Below are 18,950 nucleotides of genomic sequence, written 5' to 3' on the forward strand. Positions count from 1 at the left end.
GTGTGTGTGTGTGTGTGTGTGTGTGTGTGTGTGTATCAACTATAATGCCAGGATTCAAGCATAAGTCTTCCTAGCTTTATCGTTTTTTACATTTCTAGGGACTAGATGGTTGGGGGTGAGAGCTGGGTATTTAACTAGATAACATAGCGGGATGTGGCCAAGGAGTTAGACAAAACCCAGGATCCCAGTGCCAAGGGTGAAGGTCCTAGTCAGGTTCTTATTGCTGTGATAAACATTACAACCAAAAGCAAGCTGGGGAAGAACAGACATTTTGACCTTACATTCTATAGTCCATCATGAAAGGACATCAGGGCAGGACTCCAAGGCAGGAAGTACAGCAGAGGCTACGGAAGAGCTCTGCTTGTTGGCTTGCTCTTCACAGCTTGCATGGCTGGATTTTTAATACAACCCAGGATCACCCGCTCAAGGGTGGCACCATCTATAGTGGGCTGGACCCTCCCACATCAGCCACTAAAATACGATCCCGTCCTCCTAAGACTTGCCAACAGGCCTCTCTAGGGAAGACATTTTCTCATGTGTGGTTCCCTCTTCCCAGACAACCCTGGCTTGTGTCAATTAATAAAAAACCTAAGCAGGACACTGACGTCCCTATCTCTAAATGCTGGCATCTTCTTGTAAAGCGACTCAAATAACTCAAGTTAGCAGCCTTGACATTGAGGTGACTTCCAAACGAACAAGGCAAGCAGTTTCCTGCACAAGGCTAACGCCAAGAATATATCACCTTTCTGCACAGTGAACATGAGTCAGGGATTCAAAAACCTTAAGACCTTAAATTATGTCATTAATTACCATCTATATTTAAAACTAGCCATGGAGAAAATATACAATTAAAACAATAAGGCTTGCTGTTAGCCATCCTGGTGACTGTGACCTGGAAAGTGACATATACTTTATTCAAGCATGGTCAACATTTAAATAATAGAAGCTGCCTGGGTTTCTGTCTGACTCAGTTCCATGTGCAAAGCCTGATACACAGTTTCCTTTCTGCATCTAGTATGGCTTAGCAGCCAGCCCCCAGCCGCTCTGTACAGTGTCTACTTTAAGAAACTGGGAGGAAAGGAAGCAGTGAACATTTGTTGTCCGCCCACAGTTTGTCAGGCTCTGTTAGGTGTTCTACATTTATTACATAATGTTTTATCCTCCCAAGGCCCAGTGAAAAAGTTCACTTTATTTCTCATTTGCATATAAGGCAAGCTAAGCTTGGAGAGTTAATTTTTTTTTTTTTAAAGTAAGTCTGATAGGGATCAAGCTTTGAAATTGTGCCAAGGTTTAATCTCACAGCTATAGCCTTGCTTTGGGCTGGTGAGCAATAACAGCTTACATACAGTCAAGGTTTATCAGGAATCATTTTTTGCCAGAAACTTAATAAGGATTATGTGTTTGAATCCCCATGGAGACTGTAAGGTTTTAGTACAATGTTGCTCTCATAGATTCACAGAGATACTGATTTGTATGAAATCATGAAATTACAAGGATGGAATGTGGCTACAAATTCGGGAAGGCTGGCCTCACATCTGTGTTTTTTAAAAGTACTTCATATTTGCTGAGAGGAATATAATACCACCATCATCATTCTTATATGTTCTTATATATGCAAAGTGAAAACCATAAAGGAACATAAGGTTGGCAGAGGTAAGCAGAGGGCAGAACTAATTTTCTTCGTGGTACAGGAGGGCGGGAGTGGGGATAAAAATATTTCAGCCACGGAAATCAGGCAGTCGGACACGCAAAGATGGGGAGTGGAAGAAAGACTTGCCACCAGAAAGACAAGCAGGTTTTATTAATATGTCTCATGCAAATAAAGTTTCAAATTAGGTATAATTTTTCATGAAATGAAACATAAGCCCTCTGGAAGAGGATTGCCAGGTCAGTGTTTGGCGAGTTAATTAATAGTCTTACATCCTTCTATATGTAGGCGTCAATCCAAGAGAAGACAGATAGTCTAGCCTTACAGAAAACTCAGAGCAAAATCCCAAGTCCTATATAGCTAAACAGGGCTAACTCAGTGTCCAGATGTGAACCTGTCTTTTGGACCTGCTTTCTACTGCTTGTGGCAGCAAGAGTGTGGATTTCATAGTCATCTGGTTCTACTCTGATAGACCTGGAGGTGGATAGCACACTCCTAATATTGTACAAGTAAGACTTAAATGGGGCCTTGTAGAAAGATCATGTATCTAGAACCTGGGCAGAAATAGTAAAATGAAATCAGCCATCCATTCTCTGTTATGGACCCTCATAAATTAACCAAGGATAAAAGGGAACTGGTTGGGCTGGAGAGATGGCTCAGTGGTTAAGAGCACCGACTGTTCTTCCAGAGGCACCGAGTTCAATTCCCAGCAACCACATGGTGACTCAAAACCATCTGTAATGGGATCTGATGCCCTCTTCTGGTGTGCCTGAAGAGAGCAATGGTGTACTCATATGCATAAAATAAATAAATAAATCTTTAAAAGGGGAGGGGAACTGGAGCTAGAACTCCCCTAAGGACAAGCTGAAGAATAAAAGTTAAAAGGTTCCAGTAACTTTTTTTTTTTTTTTTTTTTTTTGGCCTAGAACATTTTGATTCCCTAGAAGAGGATGTTATGTCTAAAAAATAAAGATGTCCCAGGATCTGCAAACTAAATTTAGTGATAACAAAAACCCAGCCCAGCGAACATTTTTGGTCTTTTTTTTTGTTAAACCCGCTTGAGATGTGGAAGTAACTACCATAGACTGGGTGGTATTGCAGTCAGTGGCATCCTTTTGAATCACTGACACCTTGTGTTTTCTGTAGTTTGCCATTTGTGACATCATACTGGGTTCAATTGTGAGGTCTAGCATGACTTACCTTTCTAAATCTTATCAGGTATGCCAGTCATTCCTGCGGCCCAGATCCCGAATCTGCTTAAATAAAGTACACAAGACGCAACTTTCAACAAAATGTCAAGGGCCTCCAATTAATCTAAAACAAAATATTCTTAATATTAATACCGCTTGTCCACAGACTCAGGGCTTCCCTAACAATGATAATTTCTCATATGTTTTTTAAAACGGCAAGCCCTCCTCTCTAACCTCTAGAAAATTCTCATAAAGAGAAAGGAATGAATATGTTTTTCCTGGATTTATTTGGCTGCCTTTATTGTTTCCATAAGAGAACTGTCACCTCTTTATCTCCCATCTGTCCATCCATGGGAATGAACATGCAGATGGTTATTTTAAAACCACAGCACTTTGTCAGCTACAGTAATGTTTTAATTAAACCTGCTCTTTGCCTTGCAATATAAGCTGACTGGGGACACCCCTTAAAGGCCCCTCTGCTCCAGGGTGAAATCCAGACTAAGGTCAGTTCAGCTTAAGGCTGCGGTCCAGGATAGCCCTGTCTATGGTCGGGTCTCTTGCTGTTTTGACCCTGGAATTTTTCGACACCCATATATTACCATTTGTGACATCATCCTCTGTGAAGCACAGGATTCATCTCTCCCTTTTTAACAGACCACTCCTAATGCAGCATTTTCTGTCATATTCTCATGATGGGACTCAAGTATACCGTTTCTAGGACAAAATTCTCCAAAAGTAACATCACATTCTTCCCTAAGTGCCATATTTGGAGACTCCTAAAACCCAATTGTTCCTCACCAGAGGTGATCACTTTCCAGGCAAGGTCCCGACCAGTTTCTACCTTGAAAGGAATGAGTGTAGGGGAGGAAATGATAAAGCCAGTGATATCCTCATCTTCATCAAACTCTCCTCTAGAGTTAGTATCTATGTTGGTTCTTTCCGGATTTATTTCCCCTTACTTGATATTTATTGATATGTATTGTAATGGATGCATACATTTCTTACCAGTTCTCATTCACTTACCACCAGGTTTCATGAGTGTCTTCTTTTAATGTAGCAAATTCCGTGAGTGGATGTCATAGGTTTGTCTCCACATTTTCCCAGCTTGAATCCATGCAAGCCTCATCAACGAGGCTCCCTATTCCTGTGATTTTCTCCTTTCATTTTAACCTATAATCAAGGCACAACAACTGCTAGAAATTATTCTGTTCCTTGCACACATTCCAATACAGTTACCTCGTGATATTGTCAGAGCAAGGTACTTTAAAGAAAAAAAAAAAAAGACATCTATCTAAAAACCTACTTTCAATAAGACAAAAACAGAAAAAAAAATTAAAAGCAGACTCCACACATAGAAATATAGAGAATTCTTAAATAAATTGATAAAAATTGCTGTCATACACATGGAACACAGACAAAACATTCATACATAGAAAATAAATGAATATTGAAAACAAAATAAAAGTATAGATGCCAGAGATAGTTAAGATAATATCCCCCAGTTAAGGGTCAAATAAGCAAACAAACAAACAAAACAACCCCACAAAATGTTGGTATAGTATAGCATGAACATTGCCAAAATGGTTCGAGTCATCTACCACCAGAGTCAGTCCATATGACAGATATGTAATGTCGAGAACTCAGCAGTCTTTCCCTGTTTCTCCTCTCTATCTGCTAACTCATACATTCCTTATGCCCCAGTGTCCACAATGTTCCCATCTTAAATGGGAGAAGTGAATATCGATGATTATCTACTCAAGCATTCATTATTAGTTATATGTGATGTTTTAACTAGTTATGAGTCACTATATGAACCACTACCCACTGCACAAGAAAGCTTTTTTGACCAAAGTTGAAAGCAACACAAATTTATAGATCGAAACATAAATATTCAGAAGGAAGTTTCACAACAGGATCACCTATCAAAACCACAGGAGTAGGTTGTTCCTCGGGTCTATGGTCTTTCCAAACATGGACTACTAACCAGTATCAGATATGAAACCCCTTGTATGGAGCAGACTTTATGGCTTGACATAAAGCAGTCAGTTACCTGTATAACCAGTATGCCACTATTACACCAGTGGGACTATCGTGTCAGGCAGGTCAATATTGTAGCATGCAGGTCCAGCTGTGTATGAGATAATTGATATATTCCCCATCTGTCTGTGTCACCTTCTGGCATTCCGTAAGTTACCCAGCAGCAGGGTGAGAGTTTCCTGGTCAGTTGCGGTTGATTTAGCTATGCCCTGCATGCAAAGTCAGTGGTGTCTTCGTCAGAAGGGTCTTACCGTGTGCTTATGTCAGGAAACCAAGAACTGCGCCGAGAGATAATGTTGTTTTAGTTCCCTCTGACTTTAGGGTCACCATAAGTAATTCTGCTTTGGACATGTTCTAGGATAACTTTAGGTTTTTACTTCTATTTTATCTAAACATATTCAAAGTTTTCCAAAGGAATTTGACAAGCCTAAAGACATCTGTAGTGTTTCCCTTTTTTTCTTTTAACAGCTAGAGTATCCACAGTGAGAACCCCAACCTGACTCCTCACATTGAAGAGTTACCTCTTCAGTCTTTTCCTCTTGATCTGTTTTTTTTTCCAGAAAGTAATCAATTTTATTGATTTTTTTTTGAGGAATACATTTTTAATTGATTTAATTTCTTTTGTGTTCCTGCTTTTAAATTTCGTTGACTTCTGCATTTATCTTTATCATTTCCTTTCTCTTCCACTTGGAAATTTTTCCTCTTCTTTTTTCTTTCCTGTATTCATAAGATTAAAAACTTATATTTGATTTGAGACTTTCCCTTTTCTCTAAGTAAGCATTTAGGGTTAAACCTTCCCTGATTAGCAGTGTTTTAGTTATACTTCAGATAATTGGTACATTACGTTTTAAATGATGTCCTGACATGAAGAGAAGCTCTTTAATTTCAGTGAATCAATGTGGCTATTTGCTCTTTGCTGCTTGTTGCTTCTTATAAAGTTGTTTTAGAACTTTCTTCCAAGATTACAAAATTGTTTTCTTATGAAAGAAATTTTTAGCTGGAAGTTCTATTACCTTTCACATATTTGTTCGTGAGCCGTGTGTAATTGGATTTGTATGTCTAGTATGAGGGAGGGATCAGAGTGGTTTTTACTCTGTAAATATTCAAATGATGAAGTAATATTTACTTAAAATTCTACCCCTGCCTTTCTATATTACAAAGACGTCCTCATCCAAACTGCAGGACCCTTTGGCTTTTAGGTCTTCCATTCATCCACTCATCTTACATTATATTTGTGTTCTGTGCTTTCACGAATCTTAGGTCTTATATTAGAAATCTACAAGTTCATTCTCATTTGTGAAGACCATGCTAACTAGTCTCTCTTTGTATTCCCACGTGCATTATAAAGTCACCTGTCAAATTTTCTTTTAAAACGCTTAGATTTGTTTGGAATTACATTGGATCTATAGGTCAATTTTTAAAAGTTGGTGCCTTAATAATTACTTCTTACAGTGGATGCTCACAGCCAGCTATTGGATGGAACACAGGGTCCCCAATGGAGGAGCTAGAGAAAGAAGGGGGCTGCAACCCTGTAGGTGGAACAACAATATGAACTAACCAGTACCCCCTGAGCTCATGTCTCTAGCTGCATATGTAGCAGAAGATGGCCTAATCAGCCATCATTGGGAAGAGAGGCCCCTTGGTCTTGTAAACTTTATAGGACCCAGCACAGGGCAAGGCCTGGGCCAAGTAGTGGGAGTGGGTGGGTAGGGGAGCAGAGGTGGGGGGAGGGGTATAGGAAACTTTTGGGATAGCATTTGAAATGTAAATAAAGAAAATAATAAAAAATAAAAAATAATAATTACTTCTTACATTTATTTTGCCTGCCTTATTTATTTTTCCAAGACCTCCAGTAGAATACTGAATGCATGTGGTCAGAGTCAACATAGTAGGAAGATTTTTTTTTTTAAACTGTAGATATTTTTGCTCTTAAATTCATAAAAATGATCATAGCATATTAGTTCCATTTTATTTAGGTATTCTTAATTTACATCCATGAAGCTTCATAGTTTTATGTGGAATTATTACCCATCTTTGTTAACAAAAAATCTTCATAGCAATCTGACGATTTTAATGCCATTATGTGTGGTACTTTAAAATTTTTTATTTTCAGGCCAGTAAGATGGCTCAGTGTTTAAGGGGGCTTGCTACCAAACCTGACAACTTGAGTTCAATCCCTAGAACCCACACAGTGGAAGAAGGGAACCAATTCATACAAATTTTCCTCAGACATCCACAGTCATGTGGTACATGCGCACCTTGGCACAGGCATGCTCAAACCCATAAATATAAATAAATAAATAAATCTTAATTAAAACTAGGATTTTATCTTCTAATTTTATATAGAAGATGGATGTTTTATACAAACATATCCAGTGATACTGTGAAATGTATTGCTTTCTAACAGCCTATATACTTACTCTTAAAGATTCTGTTTATTCACAATTCTAATAGATATGACTAATAAAATGTTTAATCTTGCTTTAAGATTAATTACCTCTTGCATTTATTTTGCTTGTCTTATTTACTTATCCAGGAACTCTAGTGTAATACTGAATAGATTTTTGAAAAAATCTGTATACTCCATCTCATCCTTTAGACTCTAATTCAGTAGGTTCAGTCTGAGGATACAGAACTGACATTTTTGGCCTGTAACAATAGTACACACCTGAAATTCCAGCACTCAGTGGCTGAAGCAAGAGGATTATAAGTATAATAACAGATAACTGGGAATACCTGGGAAAACCATATACCAAAACAAATAAAAAAAACCAAGGTCAGATCTCACCTGACTAATGCAAGGGTGTTCTGGAAGCACAGGCTTTAAAAGATAAGTTTTTACTTACCTCGAATTTTTCCATAATAATAATCTATTACCCTAATTTTGTTTGTATTCCTGTCTCTATCCTCTTCTGTAGAAGTTATAGATGCATAAAATATTTATTTTGAGACCCTAGTATATTACTTCTATTGTTGGCTCTAGCTCATGAAATAATATGAACAAAGGCTCTGAGATTTTCACTGTTTGGCAGGCTTTAGAAAAATAAGAAAACATTATACTCAGTTAAATTGTAAATATTGTATATATATTTTTAAAAAGCAATTTTAAAAGATTTTTGCAAAGATTGGTAGTTGTTGAAGACATAACTGAATTCAGTTCTCTGGATACACATTCTCATATCCACTTAAGTCCCCATACAACCATATGAATGTTTGTCACATGATAGAAATGCTACAAGGGATAGATGCTACAGAACTCAGTCCTATGAAATATATATATATATATATATATATGAATACTATGAATCAACTCAGTCCTATGAAATATATATATATATATATATATGAATACTATGAATCAACTCAGTCCTATGAAATATATATATATATATATATATATGAATACTATGAATCAAGACTAACAGATAGCATGTTGTTTCCTAAATATAATTACTTATAATTATATAACAAAGGAAAATGTCTCATAAGACTGAGAGACAAAAAGATGCTGAGAACTTTTAATGGGAAAGACCAGAATAACTTTTCTAACTTCCTTTCTGTTGCTGTGATGAAGTTCATGAGCAAAACCAACTTGGTCACAAAAGTGTTTATTTGTCTTAATACATGCCGAAGCACAGTTCACTGAGGGAAGTCAGAGAAGAAACCTGGAGGCAGGAACTGAAGAAGAGGCCATGGAGGGATGCTGCTTACTGACTTGCTCCCCCCTGAGTTGCTTAGCCTGCTTATACAACACAGAACAGCATGACTAGGGATGGTGCTGCCTAGAGTGGGATAGGCCCTCCCAAATCAGTCATCAAGAAAATTTCCTACAGACTTGCCTACAGATCATTCTAATGACCCAGGCACTTTCCTAACTGAAAGATCTTCTTCCACAAATGACTCTGGCTTATATTAAGTTAAATACAAAGTATAATCTAATCAGGACAATAACCCAATAGCTACAAATAACTATAGAGTGTTATAACTGAGCAGGGCCTTTGCATGTGATCTGAGCCTCACACTTTTACAAGATGTGACTGAGGTCCCTCCTTCTCCCAGTGTTATTTCATAAGATAATACTCATCCTTGGATGGGGTCCATCTCCTCTGAGTCCCACTCTGGGATTCTTCTGATTCTAGTCAAATATTTCATGAAAATAAGTTATGAATATGAAATAGATAAAGAAGCTGGAAATACAATTGTAACACTGTCACAATGAGTTCTTCATATAGGAAACGAGGGGATACAGGAAAAAAGACTGACTCTGTAAGAAGATTGCTAGAGATAAAAAAATAAATGCAAGAAGAAAATTGGAAAGAATAAAGTAACAGTCAAAAGACAAAGAGGAAGCATATTAGGAAAGGCAAGAAGTGGAAGATACAATCATAAGTAAAAATATAATAACTGAACTCAACAGTGTGTGCATCAAGGTATAGTATTTTATTACCATTTTATAAAAAGCCTATCTATTTAAAAGTACTTGAATAACAGAATAGTCTGTAATAAACTTATACATGAAAATGTATGTAGCCAGGTGTGGTAGCAACACTTGTAATCCCAGCTTGTAAGACAAATGCAGGAAAACTTTGCAAATTTAAAGCCACCCTGTATACATAAACTAAGTTTCAGGCCAACTAGGGCTATATGTCCCAACCTTGCATAATAATAATATAATATAATAATAATATGACCATCTATAAAGAAATGTAAACCTTAAACTATGAGCAGCCTTAGTTCTTGATCATCATCTAAAGTAGTCAATGAGTAAGAAATAGATTTTTTTCACAGATGTATTTTTCTGTATCAAGGATCAATGAGTGGAATTAAAGAAAAGAGAAATCTATGACTAATTCCTCCTTCAAACAACTCTATCATTCTTCTTCAGACATGGCTCATGAATTTCATAGAAGAGGGAATCCCGGGCATTTAAAACAAAAGGCCCTGCATGAATTTACAGGGGAGTGGTTTCTGTTACAATCAGAGATGTTTGAGCTTCTTTACTTTCTGTTCCTTCCTAAGAACTGAAACCAGTGCGCCATGATTATGTGCTGTTTTATTGCTGTGAATAGATGCTGTGACCATGACAACCCTTAAAAAGGAAAACATTTAATTGAGGCTGTCTTACAGTTCAGAGGTTTAGTCCATTATCATCACGATGAGAAGTATGTTAGCATGCAGGCAGATATGGTGCTGGAGAAGCAGCTAAGAGTTCTACATCTGGATCCGCAGGCAACAGGAAGTGACAATGAGCCACTAAACTTTGAGGTGTCTGAAACCTCAAAGCGCACCCCCAGCCCCAGTGGTACACTTCCTCCAACAAAACCACACCTATTCCAACAAAGCTACACCTCCAGTAGTGCCACTCCCCATGAGTCTGTGGAGGCCATTTTCATTCAGACCCTTGTATTAAGGACACACCCACCTTTCCCCATTGCAATAGAGCCACTCTTTTGAAAAAGCTGTGTTTCACTGAGAATGCACTTGATATAATGATGAGTCAAATATAATACAGGGGTGAATTTAAATTGTGGTTGGAGCTAGGCATAGTGCTGTATAGCAGTAATCCTAGCAGCTAGAAAGCTGAGGCAGGAGAATAGAGTTCAAAGCCAGAGTGAGCAATAGTGTGTGTCCAGGGCCAGCCTGAGCTACATAACAAGATTCTCTTTCAAATCCTTAAATACAAGGGTGAGTAGGTAGGTAGATAGATGATAGGTAGATGATAGATAGATAGATAGACAGACAGACAGACAGACAAATAGATACATGTAGTACACCAAATATATCCAATTAGTAAATCAACCAGCCACTTGTATCAAAGCTACATCCTCAAATTCAACTGGGGATGAAATTACATCTGTAATGTACATGTAAGGATTTTTTGTTCTTATCAGTATTCTCCACTCAATATGACAGGTCAATTATTTACATCAATTCTGTGTTGGATGAAGTATTAAAAAGGAACAGTCATGATCTACGGGTGAGTTCAAGTATATGGGAGGTCATACAAATACGTTATATAATCTTGAACATTCTGGGCTTTTTGTTACCCATGATTGGATCCTGGAAACCACACTCTGTGAACTCTATACTCACTGCAGGTGTAGTGTCCAAATTCAGGGAGACATTGACTTGATCCCCAACTTACACACTCATTAGTTACTTAATGCTCCTTCGTTCTCTTTGTCTTTCCTTCTTCCTCCCTCCTTCTTATACTTCTTTTATTGAGAAATAATCTTTTGAGCATTCACCATGTGGTAGGGCTGCTAGTTAGTTTTTTATCAACTTGACACAAACTAGAGGCAACTAGTAAGAAGGAACCTCAAGGAATCTAATGGAGGCATTGCCTCCATTACATTGTCCTGTGGGGCATTTCCTTGAATGCTAATTGATGGAGAAGGACTTATTCTACAATCAGTGGTACTATTCCCTAGTCATACAGTCTTGGTAAAGTAACTGAATGTGAGCTTGGAAGCTCAAGTCAGTAAACAACATTCCTCCATGGTCCCTGCTTCGATCCCTGCCTCCCCATCCCCTGCCTTGGTTTGTGTTGATGATAGAATAACAGACTATAACCTGTAAGTCAAATAAAAACTTGTCATCTTCCAAGTTACTTTTGGTCAGTGTTTTATTACAGCAATGGGATGCAAACTAGAGCAATAGGTTCTCTACAGCAACACATTCCTAGGAATACATGAAGGGTTTGAAGAAGTTTGTAGTGAAGTACATTAACACAGGTTGCAGACATATCCTAAATGAGTCAGATGTAGGCGATCTGAGCAGCCTCCAAGGAGACAGTGGGAGAGAAAGGTTCAAGGATAGGCTGAAGTTAGGCTCAGCGTTGGGGGAGGGCAGGCAGTGAATGGCAGGACAAACACTTTCAGACTAATCTGTAGAGAACTGACTGATAGAAACCAAGTAGTAAGGAATGTGGTTCAGTACTGGAAGAGCAAAGGAATAGATAAATTCAAGGAAGAGGGATTATGGAATATTTCAACGAGCTCAAGAAAAGAATAGACTTAACTTTTACAAAGACATTGGCAGCCTTTAAAAGTGCCCTTTATAGAGAGATGAGGTCAGGAAGCAGTAGATGAGATGAGAGACAGAGAATAGGAAGTAAGAAAATGGGAATTCCCTGGGGTGCCAAGAGTTCCATAGGAAGGACAAACTGAGTCACAGAGACTCTGAAAGAGGCAGAGGAAGAACCAAGCCCAGAGTAACCATGACTATGTGAAGGTAGGAGACCTGTGGGGAGGGACTGGTGATTCCAGAGTGGGGTGGATATGAAATGAGTGGGAATGACATCTGCAGTACAGAGAAGAGCCTTGCAAAGCCTGGGGCAGGAGAGCAGAGGGCATGAAGCCACACTGAGCTGGTCTTTGTACCAAGGAGGTCAGGTTGCTCACCTACCAGAGGTGGGCATTCACCACATAGAAGGGTAGTGACGCCAGGGTAGGGAAAAAAAAGGATAGTGTCAGAAGATTCAAGAAGACAAACATAAAGGAGTTTAGTTCATCAATAGGTCCAGCGGTAGCATCAAACGGGTGCTGATCACGCCCCCCGCTCGCCCCCGGAAAGCCTTTTGGTTCTTTTGCTGTGTTTCATGGAGTGTTACAGTCAGACAGTACAAAGGTTCAAAGGAATCCAAGGCCCTTTGATGGCCACCTCTCCTTCAGGAATAATAGTGCAGAGCTGCAGAAGGAAGTCCGGTGCACACATACATCATTATTTGTATCAGATGTGACTGACAGAAAGAGTTGAAGGTTCACATAAGCAGGTATGATGTAGAGAGAGAACCCACATCCTCCAACTTAGTGGGTGTAGAAAAGGACCATTGGTTCTGTGAATAAGCCTAGTCTACACTGAAAATATCAATTCTAAAATCCATCCTACCAAAGTTGTCTATACTCTTCCTCCACCTCCCACCTCTAAATTGTAAGGGGCAGATAAGAGAGTTTCCAACAATGTCATGATCTGTTTCGAACTTTATTCGCGCTTCTGGTTTGGGACAAGATAGGACAGGGGGCTTGTCCTGGAAATGGTAGGTGCCTTGCTCCCAAGGCCAGGGGGCAAGAGTGAGGGGCTCCAGGAGTGGCAGCTGAAAGCATAAAAGCTGGGTTCTGTGGTCCTGAGGGCAGCCTAGGGCTAGAGACTCCCCTGGGATCTTGGAGACTGTATTCGCCTGCGCGTGAAAGGCAAGGAAGCATATTTGGCGGGAGAGGGCACAGTGCTGACTGGGCATCTTGGCTTGGGAGTCTTCCTATTCGCATTAGCCTATCTGTGCCAGTGGCTGAAACAGGGCTGCGGCAGGAGGCGTGGTGTTGGCCCAGAGCGCTGACCCCTTGGCCCAGCTTTGGGAGAGGAGTTAGGGGGAGCCCCTAGTACAGACCAGGGCTAACCTGATCTTGCTCCAGTCCGCCAATCCTTAACGGATTTTCTTTCTCTCCTTTCACCCTTTTCTCTGCTCTCTTTCTCTCTTTCTTTCTCTTCCTCTTTTCCCCTCTTTCCCTCTCTCCCCCTCCCTCCCTGTCCCCTTCCCCTCCTTTCCTCCTCCCCTCCCCTCCCCCTTTCTATGTGTGTGAGCCTCCTCCTTTCCCCTCCTCCCCCTTTCCGCCTCTCTCCCTCCCCCTCTCTCCATCTCCTTCTCCTCTCAGCTCGCCGGGCGACCCTGCTCCTGCCTCCCACATTAATGGCGGCTTCTTCGGAGGATGACATAGACCGGCGGCCCATCAGAAGAGTCCGCTCCAAGAGCGACACGCCATATCTCGCAGAGGCCAGGATCTCCTTTAACCTGGGGGCAGGTAAGGACACCCCTCGCCTTCCTCTGGGTGTCAAGCACCTGCTTCCTTCCTTCCCTTCCCCCTGGGCCAGATCAGCCCTTGCCCCTCCCTGGTGCCCCCTCCCTGCGCCCTTCTGCCCTGCAGGCGCCTTGCTCTCACACTGGCTCCCTTTGTGTCGCCCGCGTGGGGAGGGCGTGTGTGAGAGTGTGTATTGCAGGGATGGGGGAGGGTAGCGCGTAGAGCCTTACACACAACCAGAGACACCCACGCGGGCTTTCCCCTTCCAGGAAGAAAAGTGTCAGTGGTAACAATGACCCCCCAAATCACCCGGCGGCGTGGGGTAGGGATGCCGCGCGACTGTGGGCGGAGGGAATGACAGGGCTTCCTGGGTGAGGCTGTCGCTGGCGGGGCTACTATAGGGTGGAACTTGTTGGTGACATTCAAACCGCCGGGTGGTTTTGTCTGGAGGGTGCCACCGCACTGATGCGGGGGGAGGGGGCGGGACTGACCTGGGAACAGTGGTTGGAAAGCCGCCTTGGAGGTCAAGATGTAAGCGTGGTCTTCAGAGTGCAGTTGGGTGATTCCGTGCTTTTCAAGTGGCCCAGATAGAATTAAGGGGAAAGGATGGGCATGGTAGAAGGAGAGGAGAAAGGAGAGGACGGAGGAAGATGGGAAAAGAAGGAGAGGAAAGGGGGGAGAGAAGGGAGTTAGGGGATGGGTTAAATGAAGGGGGCGGAAAGATTCCAAGTTACTAGGCTGCAGGTGTGTGCTCTGGGACACCTAATGAGTTAACACCAGTCTGTCTTTTCCCCACCGCAAACTCACAGCAGAGTTGCTCTCTCTGAAGAAGTTGTTCACCACTAACTTGACAGAACACTTCTGGATGGCTCCCAACCCCCAGTCCTACCTGTCTGCCCTTCCTCTCACACCGCCTTCTCCAGGCAGAAAGACAGAGAACTGACTCTTTCTTAGGACTCAATTTCAGAATAAGTTTTAAAAAGCAGACAACTCTTTTTTTAAAAAACTTAAGAACTGGATTGGTGTGTCTCTGCACCACATGTGTCTGTGTCTTTGTGTGTGTGTGTGTGTGTACACACACACACACACACACACACACACACACACACACGAACACACACACTCTGAAGCAAAGAATATATATGTGATGTCATGTGGAGAAGGGTTTAGACGTAAGACTGTTGCCTAGAGAAAGAGAGTCATCGAGTAAGCAACTTTTTTATGGCTGAAAAAATGGGAACTGACTGAACTGGAGTAACCAAGGGTGTTCTCGTCTTGGTGACTTGACTATTTAAAGATTGTGTTCTGTGGTAACTTCCTCAGTGGTTGCTTTTGGCGTTGGAATTGGAGGGAGAGACCTTCGCTGTGGAGTTTTGGTCATTTGTTTGTGACATGCTGCAGTAGTTCCTGGTACTCCTCTGGGAATCCCTGTCTGCACCTTCCAGGTCCGGCATATGTTTCTGTGAGGTCTTCCACAGACCTGAGAAATGCTTTCTTTAGGACCAGCCTTGTTCTCCCAAGCTAATGATCTTAGGAATTTTGAGTGTGTTAAATGTATTTAGTAGGAAAGAAAATAAACTAAAGTATAGTTAGTGAAGACTGTTTACCTCCATAGTAGGGTTATACCGAAGTAATAAAGCACTGAAGAAGGGAATCAAGTTTCAGCTTCTACTCAATAACATTGAGCCACAGATTCAAACCACTGACTTAGTCTTTTACTCTGCTTAGATTGCTCTGGAGTACAACTAAAAGATTGGTTCACACAGGGCATGTCTTCATTTCATCAGGAAGTAAATCAGATGTGGACCTGGTCCCTCCTGTGTCCTTCTTAATATACCCCTAAAGGCACATTGACAAGGCAAACGCTATTTAAAGAAACCCTGGAGGAGGTGGGCAGCTACAGCTCTGTAGGGAGTGTTGGGGAGCTGTCCTCTCTTCCTGGTGCTGAAGCAAAGGACAGGGAGGCAAAGACATGGCTGCCAGAGGGACAGCAGAAAGAGGAGTGTTCCTGTGGTTTCTGAGACTAAATCACAAGGAAAAAAATATGGAAGATCTGTACTCCTAAAAACTTTTCAATTCCTGAACCCCCACACAGCCACTGCTGCCTGTGTACTGTGCCTCTCTTATGTCTACTGCTCCATGCTCAAATGGGACGTTTCTCCCCTCCCCCATCTCCCTAATTTTAGGCCGCCTGCTCACTCCTGGGGCCTTTCTTTACTTTCCAGCTGGTTTCTGGTTGCTTTCTTAACAAAGTAGATGCACACGCAGATGTGCCTTTCCACCGCATTTAAAAGTAATTGTAACCCCTGATTTAAAGAAAGAGAAAAAGCAAACAGCCTTGTTTACCTCCTTAAGCAGAAAGCTGTAATTAAGCTATTAGTGTCATTATCAGGGCTGCTGAACAGAAGAGCCTGCACACTCCCAATGCATTGTGTAATCTGGGCATAGCAAGAATTTTGTTTGCCTCTTAACAGCAATTTATAAACAGCTAGCCAGACAAGTACCTTTGGCCTCCTCCAAACATGCAGTTACTCTCTGCTATCTCTGGATAAATTCTCAATCTTTTAAAGTACTTCTGTTAAGGATTTGCCTCCTCAAGCTCCCTAATTGTGTATAAGTCCATCTTTAATATTTTACACATTTTTCAATGCTTGAAGGTGATACCTATAAATATTTTCATTTTACTTGATTATGAATCATTTGGGCACTAACCCATTCAATTGCTGGATTAAAGTGGACTAGACAGTTTGAAAACTAATCAAGCACTTCAGGATTCTTCTAACTATACCCTGTCCCTGTCAGAACTTAATAACCTCATTTTGAAACAAGTCCACAGGTTGAGTGTAGGATATACTTCTTAAAATACAGTGCCATGACAATTAAACAACAGTACAAAACATGAATCTTTTACCACTATGTGGATATGTTAACTTCATTCATGTTTAAACTGAGAGAGAACAGAAATTTTCTGAACCATGTCTTTTATTTGACCAAAATAGCCCCATTTTGGGGGATTTAAGCTACTACTCAACATTTGGAAGTTATAAGTATTATGAGATGGGTGTTTGCCGAAGATAATGTCAAAGCTAAAGAAATTGAAGACAGTGTATTCATTGAAGGGTATCTAGACACTAGGTCTCATTTAGAACAGTGGGAGTGGGCTTCATATGTTCCCTAAGAAATTAAACTGTGTCAAAGGGACAATCTGCAACAAGGGAGTATGTTCACTCTGCTATTAGCAGTAATGAGCATCACTAGCATTTCGCTTTAGAGAATGTACCTTCTTGCCTTAGGAAATTGTTCACTCCCTGCATTGAAGAGGCGGGTGCCTTACCTATGCCTTCCACTTATCTGTATATTATATGATATATATTCGGTTCCTAGGTGACACTAAAACTGAAGTGCTATATAATTATGCACCAAAGGGGATGAAAGAGTGATGGGAAGGAAAATATTAAAGAATGTATAACTTCTCTTCTTATTGAGAAGTCAGTGCAAAACTCCAGCTTGCTCCTGATTAATTTTAGAGTGTCTGAACCCCTCTCTCCAAATAATATGTGGCACACAAGAAGATATGCTCTCTGTCTCTCTGTCTCTCTCTGTCTCTGTCTCTCTCTGTCTCTGTATCTGTCTCTCTCTGTTTCTCTCTCTCTCTCTCTCTCTCTCTCTCTCTCTCTCTNTATGCTCTCTGTCTCTCTGTCTCTCTCTGTCTCTTTCTCTGTCTGTCTCTATCTCTCTCTGTCTCTGTCTCTCTCTCTCTCTCTCTCTCTCTCTCTCTCTCTCTCTGTGTGTGTGTGTGTGTGTTACCCATATGCATGGGTATAACCCACATGTGAGGAGGCCAGAGGGCATTGGTGACCTGATCATCACTCTCCACCTTAGTCCTTTAAGACAGGATTAGTAGAGCTAGGCTGTTAGCCACCCACCCGCCCCCTCCCCAACCTTAGCTTCGGTGTTACAAGTGAATGTGCAACCATGGTTCTTATCTGGGGACTAATCTTCATGCTGATGCAGCTTGGTCTCTTTCTCTCCAGCCCAGGAGATACAGCTCTTCATCCATCCACACTTCAGCATTGCTTTCTGTCTCTGGATATTTTAAATGAATAACATGGTCAATATTTGTATTTTTTATAAAACCAGGTTCTGCTTCTGTTCCTGATCATAGTGGAAAAATAGAGATTTCTGGTTTGCACTGTTCTGTTCTACTCTTTCGGGTCCACAGGACGAAAAGAGTCTTAAGTGGCTTGGTTTGGGTATCTTGAGTGGATGGGTTCATCTAGATCCAAGACTTTTAACACCTTCTCCATAATTAAAATGAAATACTATGAAAGATGTGTGTTTCCCTTTATCTTCTTACATAACCAGGGCAGGTAAATTTATACACAGAAGAGCCACAGGGCAGGTACAACTTCAATATAAAGCTTTGAAAACCATGGGGAGTGATCCTTCTAGGCACTTTCTTGGCCATGAACTACAAACGCATCTTTCTTTTCTCCATTGATATATGGGCTGTCAGAAACAAATGAGCTATGACCTATGATAAATACAGAAGTTGTATATCAATATATTTTCACAGATACCTATTATTTCTTAAGCAAACCAGTTTTCAAAGTGACTTATAGAGTTACTCTTTCTCTATGTAATTTTGATCACTGATTACTGCACAAATGAAATAGTTTTAAGATAGTATACCTAAATTTTAAGTGGAAACCAAAGATAATTTGTCAAGCTAACATTTCTCCTCCTTGAGTTAATGAAGTAAAAAGAGAAACATAGAGTATAGCCAGTGTGTTGTGTGACTAACATAAAGTCTGAGAGAGACAACTAGTATCGGGTGCTGTTCACAGTGTGAGACAAAGAAGACCCTGGTATCTTCATAGTTTATCACATGCCCGGCCACTTAAAAAAGTGGCTATGACTTCTAGAGGGGAAGAGGGCCGTGTAGACATTTAGAGTTTTTTAATTTATAAGCCTTTAACATAACAAAGGCTAGATCAATGAAACATGAGAATCATTTTATAGTCTTATCCAATAATGATGGATCTGTAAAACTTCCTTTATGAAATTCCAAAAGACAACAGGAATGACTTCCTGATAGTACCTCCTTAATGTACCAGAATGAAAGGGCTGTGTAAAATTGTACCTCATTAACATATGTGAATGAAGGGGCTGTGTAAATGCTTTTATGTTTCCTATCGGTCTTTTCTTGCCCCATTTTTGTGCCCAAAACTAATAATTGTCAGCAGAATCTCTGATGGCAAAGTATCTGGGCTGTGACTA

At 40.7% G+C, this 18,950-nt stretch overlaps 1 protein-coding gene across 5 annotated transcripts in view; it reads left to right on the top strand.

Annotated features, from left to right (window-relative positions):
- The window catches only part of Phactr1 (phosphatase and actin regulator 1), a 451,087-nt gene that overhangs the window by 14,846 nt on the left and 417,291 nt on the right, over nucleotides 1–18,950 (top strand). For all 5 annotated transcript variants that reach the window (XM_021215339.2, XM_029547344.1, XM_021215336.2 and 2 more), the window contains exon 3: nucleotides 13,527–13,673. In XM_021215339.2, the coding sequence (XP_021070998.1) occupies nucleotides 13,527–13,673 (147 nt within the window). The remainder of the gene's footprint in view (nucleotides 1–13,526; nucleotides 13,674–18,950) is intronic.

Source organism: Mus pahari, chromosome 16, assembly GCF_900095145.1.
Source record: "Mus pahari chromosome 16, PAHARI_EIJ_v1.1, whole genome shotgun sequence".
Taxonomy (NCBI): domain Eukaryota; kingdom Metazoa; phylum Chordata; class Mammalia; order Rodentia; family Muridae; genus Mus; species Mus pahari.